Source organism: Panthera onca, chromosome C1 (genome assembly GCF_046562875.1).
Source record: "Panthera onca isolate mPanOnc1 chromosome C1, mPanOnc1 haplotype 2, whole genome shotgun sequence".
In the NCBI taxonomy this organism is placed as follows: domain Eukaryota; kingdom Metazoa; phylum Chordata; class Mammalia; order Carnivora; family Felidae; genus Panthera; species Panthera onca.
Genome location: NC_138346.1, coordinates 185,099,105 through 185,118,970, shown reverse-complemented (window position 1 = coordinate 185,118,970; position 19,866 = coordinate 185,099,105). Strand labels below are relative to the sequence as shown.

Genomic DNA, 19,866 nt, shown 5'->3' with positions numbered 1-19,866 from the left:
ACCATTCCTTAGTCTAAGAAATAATCTAGGAATCCTAGAAATCTAGGAGTAATCTTTGACTTCTCCCACACCTACCATATCTAGTCAGGTATCAAGTCCTCAGTATTTCCATTAATTCCCCCTCCTTTCCTGCCATTGCTCTGGTTCAGGCCCTCACCATCATTTAACCTGATGACCACAAACACTGCAGTCACCTGCAAGAGTCAAGCTGGTCTTCCTGCCCATAGTCTTGTTCAGCCTCCAATTTATTCTCAGACTGCTGCTATTTATTTTCAGTTCAACAAATATTCAGTGAGCATCACCATGTGCGTTCAGGTACCATAACAGATGCTGGAGCTATCAGGGAAAATAAGCCACCATCCTTATTTCACCAACAAGCTTGCAGTTTAGTGGGTGTGACATCTGGCAAAGTCACGGTAGGAATCAGGACCAGATACTGTAGGGGTAGGGACAAAAAGCTCCTAAACCAGTCTAGAAAATCAGGGAAATTTTTCTTAAAAAAGTCACGTGTAAGCTAAATCCTAAAGGATGAGCAGGAGTTAAAAATTTGGAAGGACATAGAAGGAACACAGAACAGAGGCAGTTCAATTTGGTGCCATTAGTGGGAACAGCAAATAGTTCCATATAGCAGGACTGTGAAGTTTACAGGGGTAAAAGCAGACACAACAGAGATTATTGGGGAAGAAAAGAAGTCTCTTCTCATTGATGCACTTGGAAGTGTTAGATAGATTTACCGTTCAATTTCCTTTTCATTCCCCTCTCTGCGAAATCGCTCGATATATTCTTTGCTATGCTGTTCTTGTGTGTGACACTGCTCTTCAAATATTTTAATTGTTTCATTAAAAGCTTCAATTGCAGTCCTTTTCATCTGTATTTCCTACAAAGGAGAAAAAGAAAAGACATACACTTTATCTTTTTTTTTTTTTTCTGGTAACCTTGGTCTTAAATCTTGTAATTCTAATTACAATTCCATAGAAAATGAAAGATGGCTAAAACAACTCTTACTTATTTAACTCCCACTCTTAATACTTATATCAAAATACATCACTCAAACCCTAAAATAGAAGAAAAAAAAACTATTACTTGAAATATAGCTGAGATCCACAAAAAGGCCTGAGTTGGTTAGATTAACCCTAAACACTTTCAGATATTTTTTTTTAATGTTTGTTTATTTTGATATAGAGAGAAAACATGTGTGCACAAGCGGAAGAGAGGAAGAGAGAGAATCCCAAGGAGGCTCCATGCTGTCAGAGAAGAGCCCAACAAGGGGCTCAATCTCACAAACCGTGAGTTCATGACCTGAGTTGAAATCAAGAGTCCAATGCTTAACCGACTGAGCCACCCAAGTGCCCTGAACACTTTGAAGACAAAGATAAAATTATGTTTTTGCACTTATTGTAGTGCTGACCCCCAAAAGGCGCTGAAGAAGTGAATGGATACAGTGGAGGAGTCCATACACCAACGTACAAAGTCTTATTCCCAGAAAAGTCCTATAGAGTCTATTTATTCTTATTATCATTTCTAAAACATGTAGTTTTTCTAAACAGATTCATCAGTAGATTAATCTCAGAAGCAGAAAATGAGGGGTGCCTGGATGGTTCAATCAGTAGAGCATCAGACGCTTAACCTCAGGGTTATAAATTTGAGCCCCACATTGGGCATACAAATTACTTAACAATAAAAAAAATCTTAAATTTTTTTTTAATGTTTATTCTTGAGAGAGACAGAGACAGAGCATGAGTCGGGGAGGGGCAGAGAGAGAGGGAGACAAATCTGAAGCAACTTCCAGGCCCCACACTGCCAGCACAGAGCCCGACACAGGGTTCAAACCCACAAACTGTGAGATCATGACCTGATCCAAAGTCGGACACTTAACCGACTGAGCCACCCAGACGCTCCCCAAAAAATCTTTAAAAAGAAAAGGAAAAGCAGAAAATGAAAGGGGGAAGAATAGCAGCTAAGTCAGATGCAGAGGAGCATCTGGGTGGCTCAGTAGGTTAAACGTCTGACTTCGGCTCAGGTCATGATCCCAAGGTTTGGGAGTTCGAGCTCTACATCAGGCACTCTACTGTCAGCGCACAGCCCGTTTCTCTCTCTGCCCCTCCCCTGCTGGTTTGCTCTCTCTCTCAAAATAAATAAACTTAAAAAAAAATAAAATTATATGCAGAATAAGATGAAAAACTAAAAACTTCACAAACAAATGCCCAGTAGGCTAAGCCATTTAGCACTAGGATAAGTAGTCCTATACATTTTGATGAGCTCTGAGGTTTTTTTTAGACTTCAGCATCTGAACTCAGATTCCCCCAAGTCTTCAGAGCGTTAAAATTTTGTACAATTTATATTAGAAAGTCAAGAAATATTTTAAAGGTCTAGAAAATTGCTATCCTGAATATTTACAGTTTTTAAAGTTGTGGTGTTTATGGGATAATTCCTCAAAACTATCCAGCATTGATTAATTTTAACAAATGATTACCGAGAATCCACTATACAGAAAGTACAGTGTGGTGGTAAAGAGATTAATAAAACATGAAGTCTGCCCTCCAGGTTTCAGAACACACAGGTGAAACAGATTTCCGAACTCTGATAAGGTTTTGTTCCATGTCATGGCAGAGACAATCAAATCAGGGTGAATTACTTCTTTACAGAGGCTTCATGGAGGCTACAAGAACCTTATGATGTTCCATGTGCTTGAAGTTATACATATCTCAAATAGTGCTGTAAACTTATTGGAATGCCCATATCTAAATATCTAGCTACAAATTCTGCAACTCTTAAATTACAGTGGAGGGTCTTGGCTCCCTTGCAAGATCAAAAATTACCTATGAAGCCCTGGCCCTATATCCTTAAAGAAGACACTAATAATTTAGACTTTACTATAACTGGTGTTTGTGTTGGTAGGTAAAGCAGCAAAGGGAAAAGTATTTATAGCATTGCCGAAGCAGCAGCTGCCCCATAAACAATGTCACAATACCTACCACAAAAAAACTGTAAATCTACCTATATCTACACCCCTTCTCTGCTTTCTCCTCTCCAGCCCTTCTTATGGTTCCTTCTCATCAGCATACAAACAGGTTCTAGTAACACCACTTTGAAAAAATAATCCCTTAACCCTAAATTCTCTTCCAGTCAATTAAGTTCCTTGAACAAACTATCTATATAGGCTGTCTCTCTTTCCTCATCTCTCATTCTCGCTCCAACTCACTCTTTTCCGGCTTCTGTACCTACCATTCCACAGAGACTGTCTTTCCAAGGTTATCAATGATCTCATTGCCCAATTCCTGTCCCCTATCCCAATCCATCCCTAAATCCTATCAATTCCTCCTAATTACATGTAATCCAGATGTCAAATATCCCCACATGCAATCTATTCTCATCCTGTGCCAACTATGACTCAGGATACACCATCTCTTCCCATTCTCTGGGAAGAATTCACTTCCAACAAAGCAATCCAAATTTTATCTAAGGTTTCAAGAAACCTTAGGCAGTCTATAACACTTATAAATATTAAAACATTTATAAACAGAGGAGATCAATTCTTTAAATTCCCTTTAACACTCACTATCCTCACTGTCCCAGCACATCTCCTGTACTGCTAATAATCACTGGATCTTCCTCTTCCTCCACCTCCCAAAGCCTTAAACCTCATGGCTCTTCTCTGCTCAGCCATCTTACGTCTTTCTCTCAGTTCTCGCACACCCAGATTTAGCCCTCTCCTAGCTTCAACTTAGTGGTTTTTGCAGTTTCCTCCATCTACTCCCATACCCAGCTCCCCAACCAAGGATTCCAAGTCCAGAATGCAGTCTCACACCAGCTGCTCAGAACTCATACTCTGTGGTTAAATCCCCAGTATTACTGAGCATGCGGACAACACGTGGAGCCTTCTTTGCTTCCTCCAGTCATGACAAGAAAGCGGAAATGCAGTTCTAGGGGCACCTGGGTGACTCAGTCACTGAAGCATCTGACTCTTCATTTCAGCTCAGGTCATGATCCTCACAGTTGGTAAGATCAAGCCCCACATCGGGCTCTGAGCTGACAGTATGGCACCTGCTTGAGATTCTCTCCCTCTTTCTCTGCTGTTCCCCAGCTCATGTGCACACCTTGTTGAGATGACAACCTTTGAGCAAAGACTTGAAGGAGGGGAGGGGGTTAGCCAGCTGACTATCTGGGCAGGCGGTGCAGTGGGGGAGTGTTTCAGGCAAGGAAGTGGCCAGTAAAACACTCAAAGGTAGGAAGCAGGTCTAGTATATTCGAAGAACACCAAAGAGGATAGCATGGTTGGAGAAGAAGAGAGAAGTAATGAGGCCAGAGAGGAAGAGGAGCACAGATTATGCTGGGCACTGTAGAAAGCACTCTGGCTTTCCTATGTGTAAACCGTGGAACCACAGACAGGTGTTAAAGGAGTACTGTGATCCTACCTAGGTTTTACAAGTATAGGTTTCCCCTACATAGAGTTCCTATGAAACCTTTCACAAGCCAAAATGGCATAAAGCAAAGAAACAATTAACATTAATTTACATGGAAAAAATTTTTGCAGTGTTCCCAAACTCAAAAATAACTTCTCTTGGGCTTTTTTTTTCCGAATACCTTAGGATACATCTTACTAACAGGTGCACAAAGTAAATGGAGAGAAGCACAGATGCTCACAGACACAGTTCAAAGCTACAGCGGCTTGATGCTGAGATGCTGAGTGTAGTTCCCGGGGAGGCAACTTGGCAGCACCATTCCCACTGCTTGGGGTGCACACTGCCTTTGTAACAGCTTGATGCAAAACAAACTCTGAATGCTATTGTCACTTTTTGCCTTTTTTTGTAAAAGCAGAACTCTTCAGATTTATTTCAGTTAGTGAAAACAAGTACTAATGTAGGTCTTTCATAAAAGCCAAGTGGTGTAATGAGAACTTGCAAAATGCAGGGCACACCTGCATCTCCTAGCTGCTCTGTTGAGAATTGATCAGGGAGAGTGAAGCATGGATAAGGGCAAGAAGATCAGTTAGGAGGTTTCTGGGGTAAATCAAAGTAAGAAATGATAGTGACTTAGATCAAGGTATCAGCAGTGGATGTGAGGAGAAGGGGTTGCATTCTGGCTATATGCTAAAGGTAAAGTCAACAGAAATTCTTACTGGATTTGATGGAAGGTGTACAAGAAAGAGTCTGGGATGGCTTCAAGGCTTTTTACCTAAGAGAGGACATGACTTCTCTCAACTCCGACAGGTAAGGCAAAGGATAGAACAGCCCTGAGTTCAACTTTGTTCATGAATTCAGTTTGACATGTTAAGTCTGAGAGATATCTATTAAACATCCAAATGGAGCTGTTGGAAAGGCAATTGGATATATATGAGTCTACAATTAAGAGAAGTTAGAAGAAGCAGAGACATAAATTTGGGAGTTACCAGCATATAGATCATATGTAAAGCCATGAGGCTGTTTGAGATCACCAGACAGTGAATAAATAACCAGAAAAAAGAAAAGGCCCAAGGTCAAAGATGAGAAATCAGCAAAGATGACCAAGAAGGAACCACCAGGGAGGTCAAACTCTCCGTTCTCAGTTGTCTCTGCTTATTTCCAGATCTGCAAATTCCATTTATAATTTTTATTATGGTTTTCTGTTCCACCTCTTATCTACAGAAATAATCGTATTGTTTTTGCATACAGCCATGTGTTTTCAATGTTTACCAATTTTTTAGTATGAGATAATGTAAGTGCATAAAAAAAATGCAGAGCTTAACAAATTATTATAAAATGAACATTCACTACCAGCAACCCCAGAAATTCCTTATGTATCCTTTCTGGATCATAACTCCCTGTCTCTGCCCACTCTACTTCCCCCACCTTGGTAATAACACTATCCTGCCCTTTATGAGGATCATTTCCTTGTTATTCTTTATGATTTTACCACTTTATGTTCCCAACCAAAATCAAAAAGTTAACGTTTACCTTGTTTTGTACCTTCTATGAATAGACCCATAGAATACGTATATGTATTCCTTCACTCAATATTCTTTGTGAGATTAAACAGTGTTATATGTTGCCCTTTAAATAAATATACATACACAAATATAGTCATCCATCAATGTTTTGTTTGATGGAGAGAAAAGGGATCAAAACATGCCTTTTTGGCTAATGTACATTGTGTTTGACAAATGCTGTCAGAGTACTTCAACCTTGTGTAGAACAGAGTCTCATCTCTCCCTCTGTGCTTCTAGAGTCAAGCACAGTATCATGCCTAGATGCTACAAAGGAACTGAGTTTGAATTTAGGAGATTTATAATCTAATCTTGGTAATGTTAAAAACTGGTTATGTCCCTTAAGAGAGTCTTTCTATGCTTTAAGTTCCCATCTATAAGATGGAGATAATGGCAACCCCAACTATATTTGAGAGAGAGAGAGAGAGAGAGAGAGAGAGAGAGAGAGAGTGAATGAATGAATGACAAAAGGATAGAAAGAAATGGAAACAGGGAATCAGGAAAAAAAAAAAAAAAGGTGGGGTGGGGGGACTATACATCCAAAAACATTTACTGAATACATTAGTCATGATATATTTTAACAATAAATGATAGTATACCACATACATTTTTTTCCTACCTTGCTTTTTTTACTTAATGTATCTTAGAAATCACTCAGAATCCGTAAATATAGACCTTACCTCATTTTTTTGATGGTAATAGAATAACTGCATATCATTTTGTTTTTTTAAAAAAGGTCATTTTTGTTATATATATTATTGTTATTAATGTGTATATTATTTCTATTATTTCCTCCTTTCTGTTTTTAACTGTAGTTTTCCCAAATCCTGTTAATTCTATCACCCCAAACATTCCAGCATATTTTTATAAAGTTTTCCTTCAGATTAGTGAGTACACCCACAGCTGAAATCACTGTTCACACACTTCTACATGCTGTTTCCTTTGCCTGCAACTATATCATAAGCATTTCTCAGGTCATTAGGAATTCCTAAAAAGCACATAGTTAGCAGCAGTTGACTCCAAGAAATCAGGACTTTTATTCTGTATGCAATAATTCATAATAATAATTCAGCAATAATTTATACTGAATTTAATAATTCAGCAATAATCTATATTGAATTTAGCATACATATTTATATAACCTTTGTACTTTTTAAAAATCAAAGTTAAAATAATTTCTGAAAACCTATTTTAATAGTTGTATAATGTTCTATTATATGTATGATCATTTCACCATCCCCTAATGTTGCCCACTTATGTTGATTCAATCTAAAGAGGCTTCAGTAACTTTTTCCCCATTCTACCCCAAACACTGGCCTCATCACAGATAATTCATCTGGAAAAGCTAAAGGAATACAGAGAGAAAATGAAATTAGCAAGGTAAAAAAAGCATACACACACAGGCACACCAGAGATATAGCTCAAGTATCATGAAGAAAGAAAAAGTATTAAGATCATTCTGAATAACTAACTAATAAAATTCAACCTGAAAATAAAATGGAAGTAAACTTCTCATATAGGAAAATAGACCATTACAGCATTTCTGGCTGTAATCCCATACCTTTTCCCAGTCAGTACTATAGCTCATTCCTAATCTGTAATCCTCATAGGGTAGTATCCCCTAATACCCTGAAGATCCAGTTGCAGTATCTACCTTAACACTGCCCACCATGGACACTACCCTGGAAATAAGATCAGTGGCTATGAGGCTGGAAAAATCAATAATATAAATACTAGGGTCAAACAGGAAACCGTGAGTTACGGTTATACTAGAATAGCTCCCTGCTGACTACACCTTCCACAGATAACTATAAACTATAGACAAAGATATAAGAAACATGTATTTCACATTATAGTCAAATTGTCAAAAGAGAATCTTGAAAGAAGCAAGAGAGAAGAAATGTGTCATGTACAAAGATCTTCAATAAAATTAATAGCTGTTTTCCTGTCAGAAACCATGGAGGCCAGAAGGCGGTGGGATGGCATAGAAATCTTAAAAGAAAAAAAACTGTCAACCAAGAAGTCTATATTCAAGCAGTACTATCCTTCAACTAGAAAAAGAAGAGCAAACTAAACCCAAAGCTAGCAGAAGGAAATAATAAAGATTAAAAAGGTAAATGAAATAGAAAATAGAAAAATAGAGAAAATCGACAAAACTAAAAAGTGGTTCTTTAACAAGATCACCAAAATTGACAAACCTTTAGTTAGATTAAGGGGAAAAAAAGACTCAAATTACTACATTGTTAAGTTTAAAGGGGGCCATACTACCCACTTTACAGAAATAAAAATTGTTAAGAGAATGCTGCATAAAATTTATGCCAATAGACTGGATAACCTAGATGAAATGGACAAATTCCTAGAAACACACAACTACCAAAACTGACTCAAAAAGAAAATCTAAATAGACCAATAATCAATAAGAAAATTGAAGCAGTAAACAAAAACTTCCCAACAAAGGAAAGCCCAGGATCAGATAGCTTCACTAGTGAAGTTTACCAAACATTTAAAGAAGAATTAACACCAACCCTTCCCAAAAACTAGAAGGAGGAAGGAACACTTGCTAACTCATTCACAAGGCCATCATTACTCTGATCCTGAAGCTAAATCAAGAGACTGCAAGAAAACTACAGAACAACATGCCTTTTGAATACAGATGCAAAAATCCTCAACAAAATACTAGTCAACTAAATTTAGCAGTGTATTGAAAGGACTTTAACTGTATACGATTACCACATGGAATTTATCCCAGGAATGCAAGGGTGGTTCAACATATGAAAATCAGTCAATACACAACATTAATAGGCTGAAGGAAAAAAAAACAAACCACGATCATCTTAATTGATGCAGACAAAACATCTGACAAAATCCAACATCCTTGCATGATAAAAACCATAAACTAGAAATAAAAGGAAACTTCTTCATCACATAAAGGCCATTGTTATAGATTGAATTGTGTTCCCACATAAGATATGATCAGTCCTAATCCTCAGGACCTTGGAATGTGATCTTACTAGGAAAGAGAGTCTTTAGTGAATTATGATGAGGTGATACTGGAAGTGGATGGGCCCTAATCCAATGACTGGTTAGTATCCTTATAAAAAAGAAAGCAGAGACACAGAGGGAGAATGCTACTGATAATGAAGGCATAAACAGAAGTGGTATGTCCAACCCAAAGAATGCCAAGGACTGCCAGCAACCAACAGAAGCTAAGAAAAACAAGGAATGGTCTTCCCCAGAGCCTCCAGAAAGAGAGGGCCCTACCAACACCTTGATTTTGGACTTGGAGTCCCTAGAACAGTGAAACAATAAATTTCTGTTGTTTTAGGACACCCAGTTTGTTGTACTTTGTTTTCGTTTTTTGGGTTTTTTAAAAAAAAATTCTTTTAATGTTTATTCATCCTTGGGAGACACAGAGTGAGTGGGGGAGGGGCAGAGAGAGAGGGAGACAGAATCCAAAGCAGGCTCTAGGCTCTGAGCTGTCAGCACAGAGCCCAACGCGGTGCTCAAACCCACGAACCACGAGATCATGACCTGAGCTGAAGTTAGATGCTCAACCGACTGAGCCACCCAGGTACCTCTTGTGTGTTGTACTTTGTTACAACAGACCTAGGAAACTAATACAGCTATATATAAAAAACACAAGCTTAACATCATACTCAATGGTGAAATGGGCTAACTTTCTCCTAAGTCATGAACGAGACAAGGATATCCATCCACTTTCTCCACTTTTATTTAACAAAGTACTTAAATTTCTAGCCAAAGCAATTAGGCAATGAAAAGAAATATGGGACATTCATGGGGCATCTGGGTGGCTCAGTCAGTTGAGTGTCTGACTTCGGCTCGGGTCATGATCTCATGGTTTGTGGGTTCAGGCCCTGCGTCGGGCTCTGTGCTGACAGCTCAGAGCCTGGAGCCTGCTTCGAATTCTGTGTCTCCCTCTCTCTCTTCCCCTCCCCCACTCACACTCTGTCGCTCGCTCACTCTCTCTCTCACAAATAAATAAACATTAAAAAATTAAAAAAAAAATACAGGACATTCATATTGGAGAGGAAGAAGTAAAATTATCTCAAATGACATTATCTTATAGGTACAAAATCCTAAAGAATCCATCAAAAACTGTTAGAGCTAATAAATTTAGCAAAGTTGCAGAATACAAAATCAACACACAAAATCAACTGTATTCTATACACTAGCAACTGTGTATAGAATATTCTGTATTCTATATACTAGCAGGGAAAGTAAGGATATAATCCCATCAACAACAGCATCAAAAAGAATAAAATATTTAGGAATAAATTTAACCAAGGAGGTAAGAAACTCATACACTGAAAACTATAAAACAATACTGAAAGAAATTAAAGAAGACCTACATAAATGGAAAGACATCTCCTTGTTCATGGATTGGAAGACTTAATATTGTTAAGATAACAATACTTACCCAAAATAATATACAGATTCAATGCAATCTCTATCAAAATCCCAACTGCATTTTTTTTAGAAACAGAAAAACTCAACCTCAAATTCATATGGAATTGAAAGGGACCTAGAATAGCCAAAACAATCTTGAAAAAGAACGAAGTTGGAAGATTCACACCTGCTGATTTCAAAGCTTATTAAGAAGCTATGTTAATAGTTTAACATATTTTGAATATGGTAACGACATAAGGATAGACATGCAGACCAAGAGAGTGCAATAGGAAGCCCAAAAATAAACCCTCACACCTATGATCTATGTCTCAATTCAGTAAATATCGCAAGACCATTCAATGGAGAAATGGTGTTGGGACCACAGTGCAGGGAAAATGTATTTTCACATGTACAACAATAAAGCTGGGACCTTAACTCACATCACATATAAAAGTTAACTCAAAATGGATCAAAGACCTAAATTTAAGAGTAAAAACAATAAACTCTTAGAAGTAGACACTGGAGAAAATATGACATTGGATTTGGCAACAACTTCATGAATATGATAACAAAAGCATAGGCAACAAAAGAAAAAAATTGGACTTAATCAAAATTAAGAACATTTGCACATCAAAGGATGATATTAAAAAAGCAAAACAACCTACAAAATGGGGAAAATATCTGATAATCATAGATCTGATAAGGGATTTAAAAAAAAAGCTCCAAGGGGGGTGCCTCGGTGGTTCAGTCGGTTAAGCAGCTGACTCTTGGTTTCGGCTCAGGTCATGATCTCATGGTTCACGAGTTTGAGTCTCACATCCGGCTTTGCACTTAGCGTGGAACCTGCTTGGGATTCTCTCTGTCTCCCTCTCTCTGTGCCCCTCCCCCACTCACATTCTCTCTCAAAATAAATAAACATAAAAAAAAAAAAGAAATTCCTTTAAAAAAAAAAAAACTCCTAAAACTCAACAATAACAAAAACAATATTACTTCATGACTACTAGGGTGGCTATAAAAAATTAAAGATAAAAAAAAATAGTAACAAGTCTCAGAATGTGGAAAAACTGGAATCTTCATGCATTAATGATAGGAATGTAAAATAGTTTTGCCAGCGTGGAAAACAGTTTGTCAGTTTCTTAAAAGGTTAAACATAGTACCATATGATCCAGCAATTCCACTCCTAGGTATATATCCAAAAGAAATGAAAGCAGAGACTTGAACAGTTATTTGCACAGCAGGTTCATAAGCAGGATTATTCACAATGGCTGGAAACTGGAAAATGACCCAATGCCATCAACAGATGAATGGATAAACAAAATGCCATATTTCCCTTCAAATGCAATATCATTCAGCCATAAAAAGTGACATTTTGATATATGCTACAACATGTATTTTCCTTGAAAACATTGTAATTAGTGAAGTAAGCCAAAGAACAATTATTATATGATTTCATTTATATAAGGTACTTAGAATAGACAAATATAACAAGAATGAATTATGGGGGGTAACATAGGTAAATATAAAATATATGATAACAATAAGAGATAAAAACAGAATGATATAAAACAGGGTTATTATATTTATATGCTACATGACACGATATGAAGTTAAATAACTATGATTAAGAATGCATGCTGTAATCCTTAGAACAACTTCCTATGGGGGAAAAAAAAAAAGACAGTCATAGCAAAAAAGCCAGATGAGGAATCAAAATGGAATACTAAAAAATGTTTGACCCAGGGGTGCCTGGGTGACTCAGTCAATTAAGTGTCCAACTTCGGCTCAGGTCATGATCTCACAGTTTGTGGGTTCGAGCCCCGCATCAGGCTCTGTGCTGACAGCTCAGAGCCTGGAGTCTGCTTCAGATTCTGTGTGTGTGTGTGTCTCTCTCTGCCCCTCCCCTGCTCATGCTCTCTCTCAAAAATAGACATTAAAAAAAAAAAATGTTTGACCCAAAAGACAACCGTGAAAGAGTTGTTGAGGAACAAAAAACAGATAAAGCAAATAGAAAACAAATAGCAAAAAAGTAAACATAAACCCAACCATACCAATAATTATAAGACATACAAATGGATTACACACTCCAATTAAAAGGCAGAAATTGTCAGGCTGGATTTTTTACAAAGCCATACCCAACTATATATTATTATCTATAAGAGATGCACTTTAACTATAATATAGACACAAACAGATGGAAAATAAAAGGACAGAAAGAGATATATCCTGAAAATAACAAGTATATGAAAGCTGATGGGGATATATTAGAAAAAGTAGACTTTAAGACCAGGAGGATTACCAGATATAAAGAGGAACATTTCATATTGATAAAGGAAAAAATTTACTATAAATACGTAAGCACTTAATAGAATTTCAATACACATAAAGCAAAAGCTAACAAAACTAAAAAGATAAATAGACAAACCTACAATTGTAAGTAGAGACTTTAAGATTCCTTCTAATTAACTGAAAGTACAGGCAAAAAAGAAAATTCAGTAAAGATATGGAATATCTGAATGACACTATGAATCACCTTGACCAAACTGATACTTGGAGAGGACTACACCAACAACTACAAGGGCACTATCCCAACAACTTTACTAGTCTTTGTCAGTGCACAAGTTTACTAAGATAAGGCAGATTAACTAGGTCGTAAGTCAATAAATTTCAAAACACCATAACCTTAATGAATATGTTCACTGACTACAATGAATTAGAAGATATACTAGAAGTAATATATCTAGAGAAGCCTCAAATATTTAGAAATTGAAGAACATATGGCCAAAGAAGAAATCACAAGGGAAATTAGAAAATATTTAAAACTGAATAAGGAAAATAACAGTATAACAAAATTTGTAGGATGTACCTATAGCAATGCTTAGAAGGAAATTTATAGCTTTAAGTGCTTATATTAGAAAATAAAGTTTTGGGGGCACCTGGATGGCTCAGTCAGTTAAGCATCCGACCTCGGCTCAGGTCATGATCTCGCGGTTCACCCACTTCAGGTGAGCGGCAGCCCTGCTTTGGGGGAACTTGAGCCCCACTTCGGGGCTCCGTACTCTCTCTGCCTCTCTGTCCCTCACTCACTCGTGCTCTCTCCCTCTCTCAAAATAAATAAATGAATGAATGAATAAATAACTGTAAAAAAAAAAAAGTTTTAAAGCCAGTGAACAAAATTCACCTCAAGCTAGTAAAAGAAGAGCAAATTAAATTGAAAGCAAAAATAAAAATAAAAAGGAAATAATAAAGAGCAGTAATAATAACACAATAGAAAACAAACACTAGAAAAAACCCACTTACTGTTATGTTCGATAAAGGACTTAGGCAAGTTATTACTGCACTGAGGATTCACTATGAATTTAGTAGAATGGACTAATGCCACCATAACATGGACTAATCAACATAGACTAAAGCTTCTGTAAGTTATTTGACGTTCAAATAACCTGTGTTTCAAAAGAATGTGCATAAGAAACCCAGTTAGATATATTTTCTTAGGCCACCAATGACCCAAATACTGCAATGGATAAACTCCCCTGAAGACTTGCACCTTCATAAAAATTCCTAGCACCTTTTATATATTATATAATAACTTAGGGCAAATTAAGCCAATCCAAATGTAACTAAAAAAAATCAAAAACATTTCTAGGAAAAGAACTAGGAAAAAACAGATCTAGGAAAAGAACTAGATTACTCTTCAGAATTTTGTTCTATCACATATATAAGATAAAAGAAATATTATTAAGCTTTATGATCCAGAAACTGTGTGGTTAAGACTAGTAGTGGTCTTGGGCGTCTGGGTAGCTCAGTTGCTTGGGCATCTGATTCTTGATTTCGGCTCAAGTCATGATCTCATGGTTTGGGAGTTCGAGCCCCGAGTCAGGCTCTGCAGTGATAGAGGATTCTCTCTCTACCCCTTCCCAGCTCATGGCATTTTCTCTCTCGCTCTCTCTCAAAATAAATTTTAAAAATAAATAAAATAAACAAACAAACAAAAAAAAGACTACCAGTGGTCTCATAATTACATTAGTTCCTTCTTCCTCAGAAAACTCTCAAATGTTAGTCGGGCACACCTGACCAAATAACTAGCTTTCTTCACCTCCACTACAGCGTTGTGACCTGCAGCTGCCTTGCCAGTAGGATGAAAGTAGAAGCAGTGTGTACTTCTTCTAGGAAGTAGCCTTAAAAACAGGAAAGTGCTTTCTGTTTCTATTCTTCCTTCTTGTTTGCTAGAATATTGTTGTGATGACTGATACTGGAGTAAGCCAACTTCTACAGATAGCAAAGCATCAAAACAGAAGAACCCTAACCCCTAATGACTGTGGAGTTGACATAATATCCTTGGCACTGCCTATACATGACAGAAAAATGAATTTCTATCTGAAGCCTTTGCTATTTTGTTATTTTTTATCACCTGCAGTCAAACCTTATCCTAGTTAATACTAACTGAAAAAAAATTATGCCCTTAACCAATAAGAAAGTGATTTACAAATGAGAGAAGAATTTGTATCACTCCAAAGTCTCAAAAAGGTTGTGTAAGATATTAAAACAGCTAAAGATTGTCAGGTGAATTACAGAAAATCTAATGTAACTATAACATTGCATACTTGCTGGGCTAACCAACAAAAATATACTAACCTGTGATGTTCTGGTATATTCCTCATATAGCCTGTCATACTCCTTACTCTTTTCCTGATACTGAGAGTGGTACTCTTGGAGTTTTTTACCTACTGCATCAATGTTATCTTCTTTTACCAATTGATCCTATACAGTTAAAAAAAAAAAGAAATAAAGAATGTTAAGAATTCTGACACATGAATTTTTCCACACCTATTTATTTTTAAATTGCATTTCTACTATAAGTTTAAGTCACTGTATTAATATCAAGCATCCAAAAGCACTAAATTCTTTTGTTAACACTATTATCAGCCTTTAGATTATATCAAAATAGTTAATATTTTAAAAATTAAGAAATGAAGTATAAATAGGAAACAAACAGAAGTATTTTTATATAAAGTTAGTAAATACATGCAACCAGCTATTAAGGAATAGTAGCCACAGAATAAGTTCCAAAAATACCTTACATATTAAGTAGGAAATTTAAAATGACTACATTTCTTTTTTTTTTTTTTCTTTTTTTAAACTGATAAGCCTGGTAAATTAAAATGAAATGATGTTAAAAATGACTTGTTGAATAACTATCAAGAACTAATCATACCTGTTGGTATCTGGACACTGGGTACATGAGCTTCACATCAAGTTTGGGATTGTACTGAGCAAGAGATTCATGATGATAGTGGTTAATGAGCTCCACCACAGAATTAAATGTCAGAGGATCAGAAAAGCCGTATTTACCATCTCGATGATAGATCTTTATTAACTTATTATTGCCTCCCTTCCTGTGAACAAAACAACAACTGTAGATTTTTTTTCCAAAAATTCTATCAAAGTACTATTTTCATATATATTTCCATATAATTATGTGTGTAAAAGTACATACAATATCTTATCATTTTAACAACTATTTCTTTTGTCTATAAAATATCTTGGTTACTAAAGGTCAATATACCTGACCAGAGAAATAACTAAAACAAAAGTAAATTATATCTTTTGTTTATTTTCTGAATGAATTTTTAAATTTAAATTCGATTAATATTTTTTCAGGAAGAACAGAGATAATCTCTTTAGGACCTAAAGATATGTGATTGTGTGTCTTTGAAGGGAAGCAGAAGCAATTTCTGTATGAAGGGGGATGATAAACATTTGTCACACAGAAATCACCAACACATTCAAGGTTTTATTGTGAATGCCCAAACATAATTAAGCTCCTTGAATGATTTATAACTGAGTAATTTAATCTAGTACCTTGCATTATTTTGTCTTTTATATTTGCTTATAATTCTTGGAAGTGACTATTTATTTAAACCATCACAATAAGTAAATGATTCAATTGTCATTCAACTGTTTTATAAGGTATAGCTTTTGAAGAATCGTTTATATTAGAATGGGGTAATTTGACTCTTAAATAGTTTAGACCACTTTTGTTTACTGAGTCATATCCAATGTTTCCTTAAAGATAATATATAACCAAAGCTTAAAATGGCAGTGTTTTCCAAGTCCCACACAGTATAATCAAACCACAGCAGGTTGATTCATTCTATCAAGCAAAACACTGCACCATTCCCACTCAACTCTTCTTATAATACATGCGGACTTAATGGGGGGAAAATATGTCTCTACATCTCTTTCTGCCATGCTCTTACACATGATAAAAGAGACACTGGGATTTGTCAATGCCTCATTGACAAATGAAAGGTCAAACACAATAGGTTCAATCTATGGATTGATTTAATAATGCTTATAGAAAGTCAAGATTTAGATGGATGAAGAACTATTCCTACAAAATACGTATCGGAAGGACCACCTAATCTTATGTAGTTACTACAGGTGTGTACACCCACACATATATTCACAATAAATACAACCTGGTCTCTCTAGAGAAAAGTAAAAAAGGCACTCATTTGTTCAAAAATTTTGAATATCTGCTATATGCCAGGAACTGTACAAGGTACAGTGCATATAATGATGAACAAGCCAGACTTCCAATTTAGGAGCATGAGGAACGTATTTCTATCTTTAAGTTTATAAAGAAGATGAAGAATTTCTCATTAAGATAGAATATAACAACAAACAGCTAGATATATCAAATGGTAATACGTCCTACGGAAAAAAATAAAGCAGAGTAAAGGCAAGAGATAGTTCTGGGGGTGCAGGGATTTCTTTTTTATATATATTGCACAAAGAAAACCGCTCTATTCAGGTGACATTTAAGCAGAGTCCTAAATGAAGTGAGGGAACTAGCACAGCAGGTATATAAGGGTCCAAGCAGAGGGAACAGCAAGTGCAGAGCCCCCGAGGTAGAAGCATGTTTGGCATGTTCAAGGAACAGCAAGGAGGCCAATGACACTGGGGCTGAATGAGCAAAAGGGAGAATACTAGTAGGAGAGAAGTAAGAGATGTAAAAGGAGCTCATATCATGTAACAACCTGTAAGCCATCTTAAGGGTACTGACTTTTACTGAATAAGATGGGAAAACACAAGAGGATTCTGAGCCGAATGATACCATCTCTCATGTATTTTAAAAGGCTCACTCTAGCTGCTGGAGTGAGAAGAAACCATTCAAAATGAGCAGGTGTAGAAGTAGAAAGATCAGTTGGGAGACTATTAAAATAATCTAGGCAAGAGAGACGGCATCCATCCTGAACAAAGAAAATATAGTGAGAAATGGTGGGACTCGGAATATATTTTGAAGAGAGAGCCTACCAGACATGCTGATGGCATAGACATAGATGGGTAGAAGAGAGAGAAACAACATAAGGATGATTTCAAGTTTTTTATCTTAAGCAATTAGAAGAATGGAATTGTTATTTATCAAAATGAAGAAGGCTGTATAAAAAGAACATGTTTAAAGGGGAAAAATATTTTGCTTTTAGACATGTTAAGATTGAGATGCCTAATGAATGTACAAGAGTAGACAATCCAGCAACCTATTTGAAGAATCTAAAGTTCAGGAGAAAGGTCTGGGCTAGAGTTATAGAATCAAGAGCTGTCAGTCTACAGATGTTATTTGAAATGAGTACAGTCAAATAAGAGAAGAGGTCCAAGGTCTAAGTCCTGGGGTTCACCAATGGTTAGCAGTTAGGAAGATGAGGAAGAACCAGCAAAAGAAACCAAGAGAGAGCAATTAATAAAGTAAAAGGAGAACTAAGAACATGATATATATATATATAATATATATCATGTGATATATATATCATATATATATGATATATATCATATGATATATGATATATATCATATATATGTGATATATATCACATGATATATATATGATATATATATCATATATATTATTTTGAAAGAGACAGGGTGAGTGGGGGAGGGGCAGAGAGAGAGAGAGAGAGAGAGAGAGAATCTCAAGCAGACCCCACACTGTCCATAAACAAGATCATGAGCAAGCCAAAACCAAAAGTCAGACCTTAACAGACTGAGCTACTCAGGCGCCCCAGCATGGTACATTTTTAAGAAAGCATTTCAACCCAGAGAAAATGATCAACCAGATAAATGATCACAGGTTTTGATAAAGAAGGGATCATTAAGTGATCTGGACAAAATGGTTTCAATGGGATGCTAAGGTGAAAGCCTGACTAGAATGGACTAAAGAGAATGAAATAAGAAGGAAAAGAAATGCCAACAGACAACTGTCTTGAGGAGTACTGCTGTAAACAGGGAGCAGAGAAATAGGGAAGTATTTGGAAAGGGATACGGTCAAGGGAATTTTCCTTCTTTATTATTCTTAAATGGGAGATAGTATCACATATTTATATGCTGATGAGAATGGCTCAGTAGAGAGATAAAAACTGATGATCACCAAGAGGACCGACAAGATAATTCCTAATGTATGTCCTTGAGAAGAATAGAGGGATTTGGCCCACAAGTAGTGAGATGGATCTTGGACAAAACTTGAACAGTCATCCACTGGAACAGGAGAAAGGGTATTCACATTCAGATGCAAATATGTTGATAGCTGTGGCAACAGGACCAATGGGGAGTTAGGTATCTTCCGACAACTTCAATGTTACCAGTGAAACAGGAAGCAATTTCCTTAGGTAGAAAGGGGAAAATGAGTTGTTCAAAGAAAAAAAAAAAGAAAGAATATGTGAAATTGTCATCTTGGGGGGCACCTGAGTGGCTCAGTCGGTTAAGAATCGGACTTCGGCTCAGGTCATGATTTCACGGTTCATGAGTTCGAGCCCTGCTTTGGGTGAGCACGAGCCCCACTCTGGGTGAGCTTGAGCTCCACTTTGGGTGAGCTCCGCTTCAGGTATGCCCCTTTTTTCTCTCCCTCTCCCTCTCTCACTTTTGCCCTCTCTCTCTCTCAAAAAAAAAAAAAAAAAAAAAAAAGAGAGAGAGAGAAAAATTGTCATCTAGGAAAGTGAGAGAGCAAACAGATTGCAGAGATGCAGAAATTCAGCTAAGCAGTACTAAACGCCCATGTAAGATTAATAGTCATGAATTTTAAGTGAAGCCAGTGAGCATAGTGTATTTTTCTTCACATTCAGCTACTTAGGTATAGGCAAGGAATAGATAAAGAGTTGAATTTAACAAGTGTAGGAATACAGTTAGGGAACTACAACGGAGGGGAAAAAAGAGCAAGTTTATTGAGGATATATTCATAAGGCTAATTTTAATAATAGACCATGGACTCTAAGCAGAGAGGGAAGAAAGTGAGGACATGAAGGAACTAAATAATGGTCAATTTTTAATTATATGTCTCTCTCCCTCACTATACCCTTCTTATACAGAAGAATTATGCTATCCCTTCTTGTATTCTACCACCTGGCCTAATGCCTGGCATATAGCAAATTCCTAAAGATTTAACTATCCAGATTTTCTACAATGAATTCTATTTACGATGGTTTACTAAATTGGAAAACTTCTAT

At 36.5% G+C, this 19,866-nt stretch overlaps 1 protein-coding gene across 2 annotated transcripts in view; it reads right to left on the bottom strand.

Annotated features, from left to right (window-relative positions):
* PIK3R3 (phosphoinositide-3-kinase regulatory subunit 3) overlaps positions 1 to 19,866 on the bottom strand; it is a 135,433-nt gene that overhangs the window by 15,722 nt on the left and 99,845 nt on the right. For both annotated transcript variants that reach the window (XM_078451971.2, XM_078451972.2), the window contains 3 exons: positions 15,582 to 15,762; positions 15,002 to 15,127; positions 735 to 877 (listed from right to left, as the gene is read on the bottom strand). In XM_078451971.2, the coding sequence (XP_078308097.1) occupies positions 735 to 877; positions 15,002 to 15,127; positions 15,582 to 15,762 (450 nt within the window). The remainder of the gene's footprint in view (positions 1 to 734; positions 878 to 15,001; positions 15,128 to 15,581; positions 15,763 to 19,866) is intronic.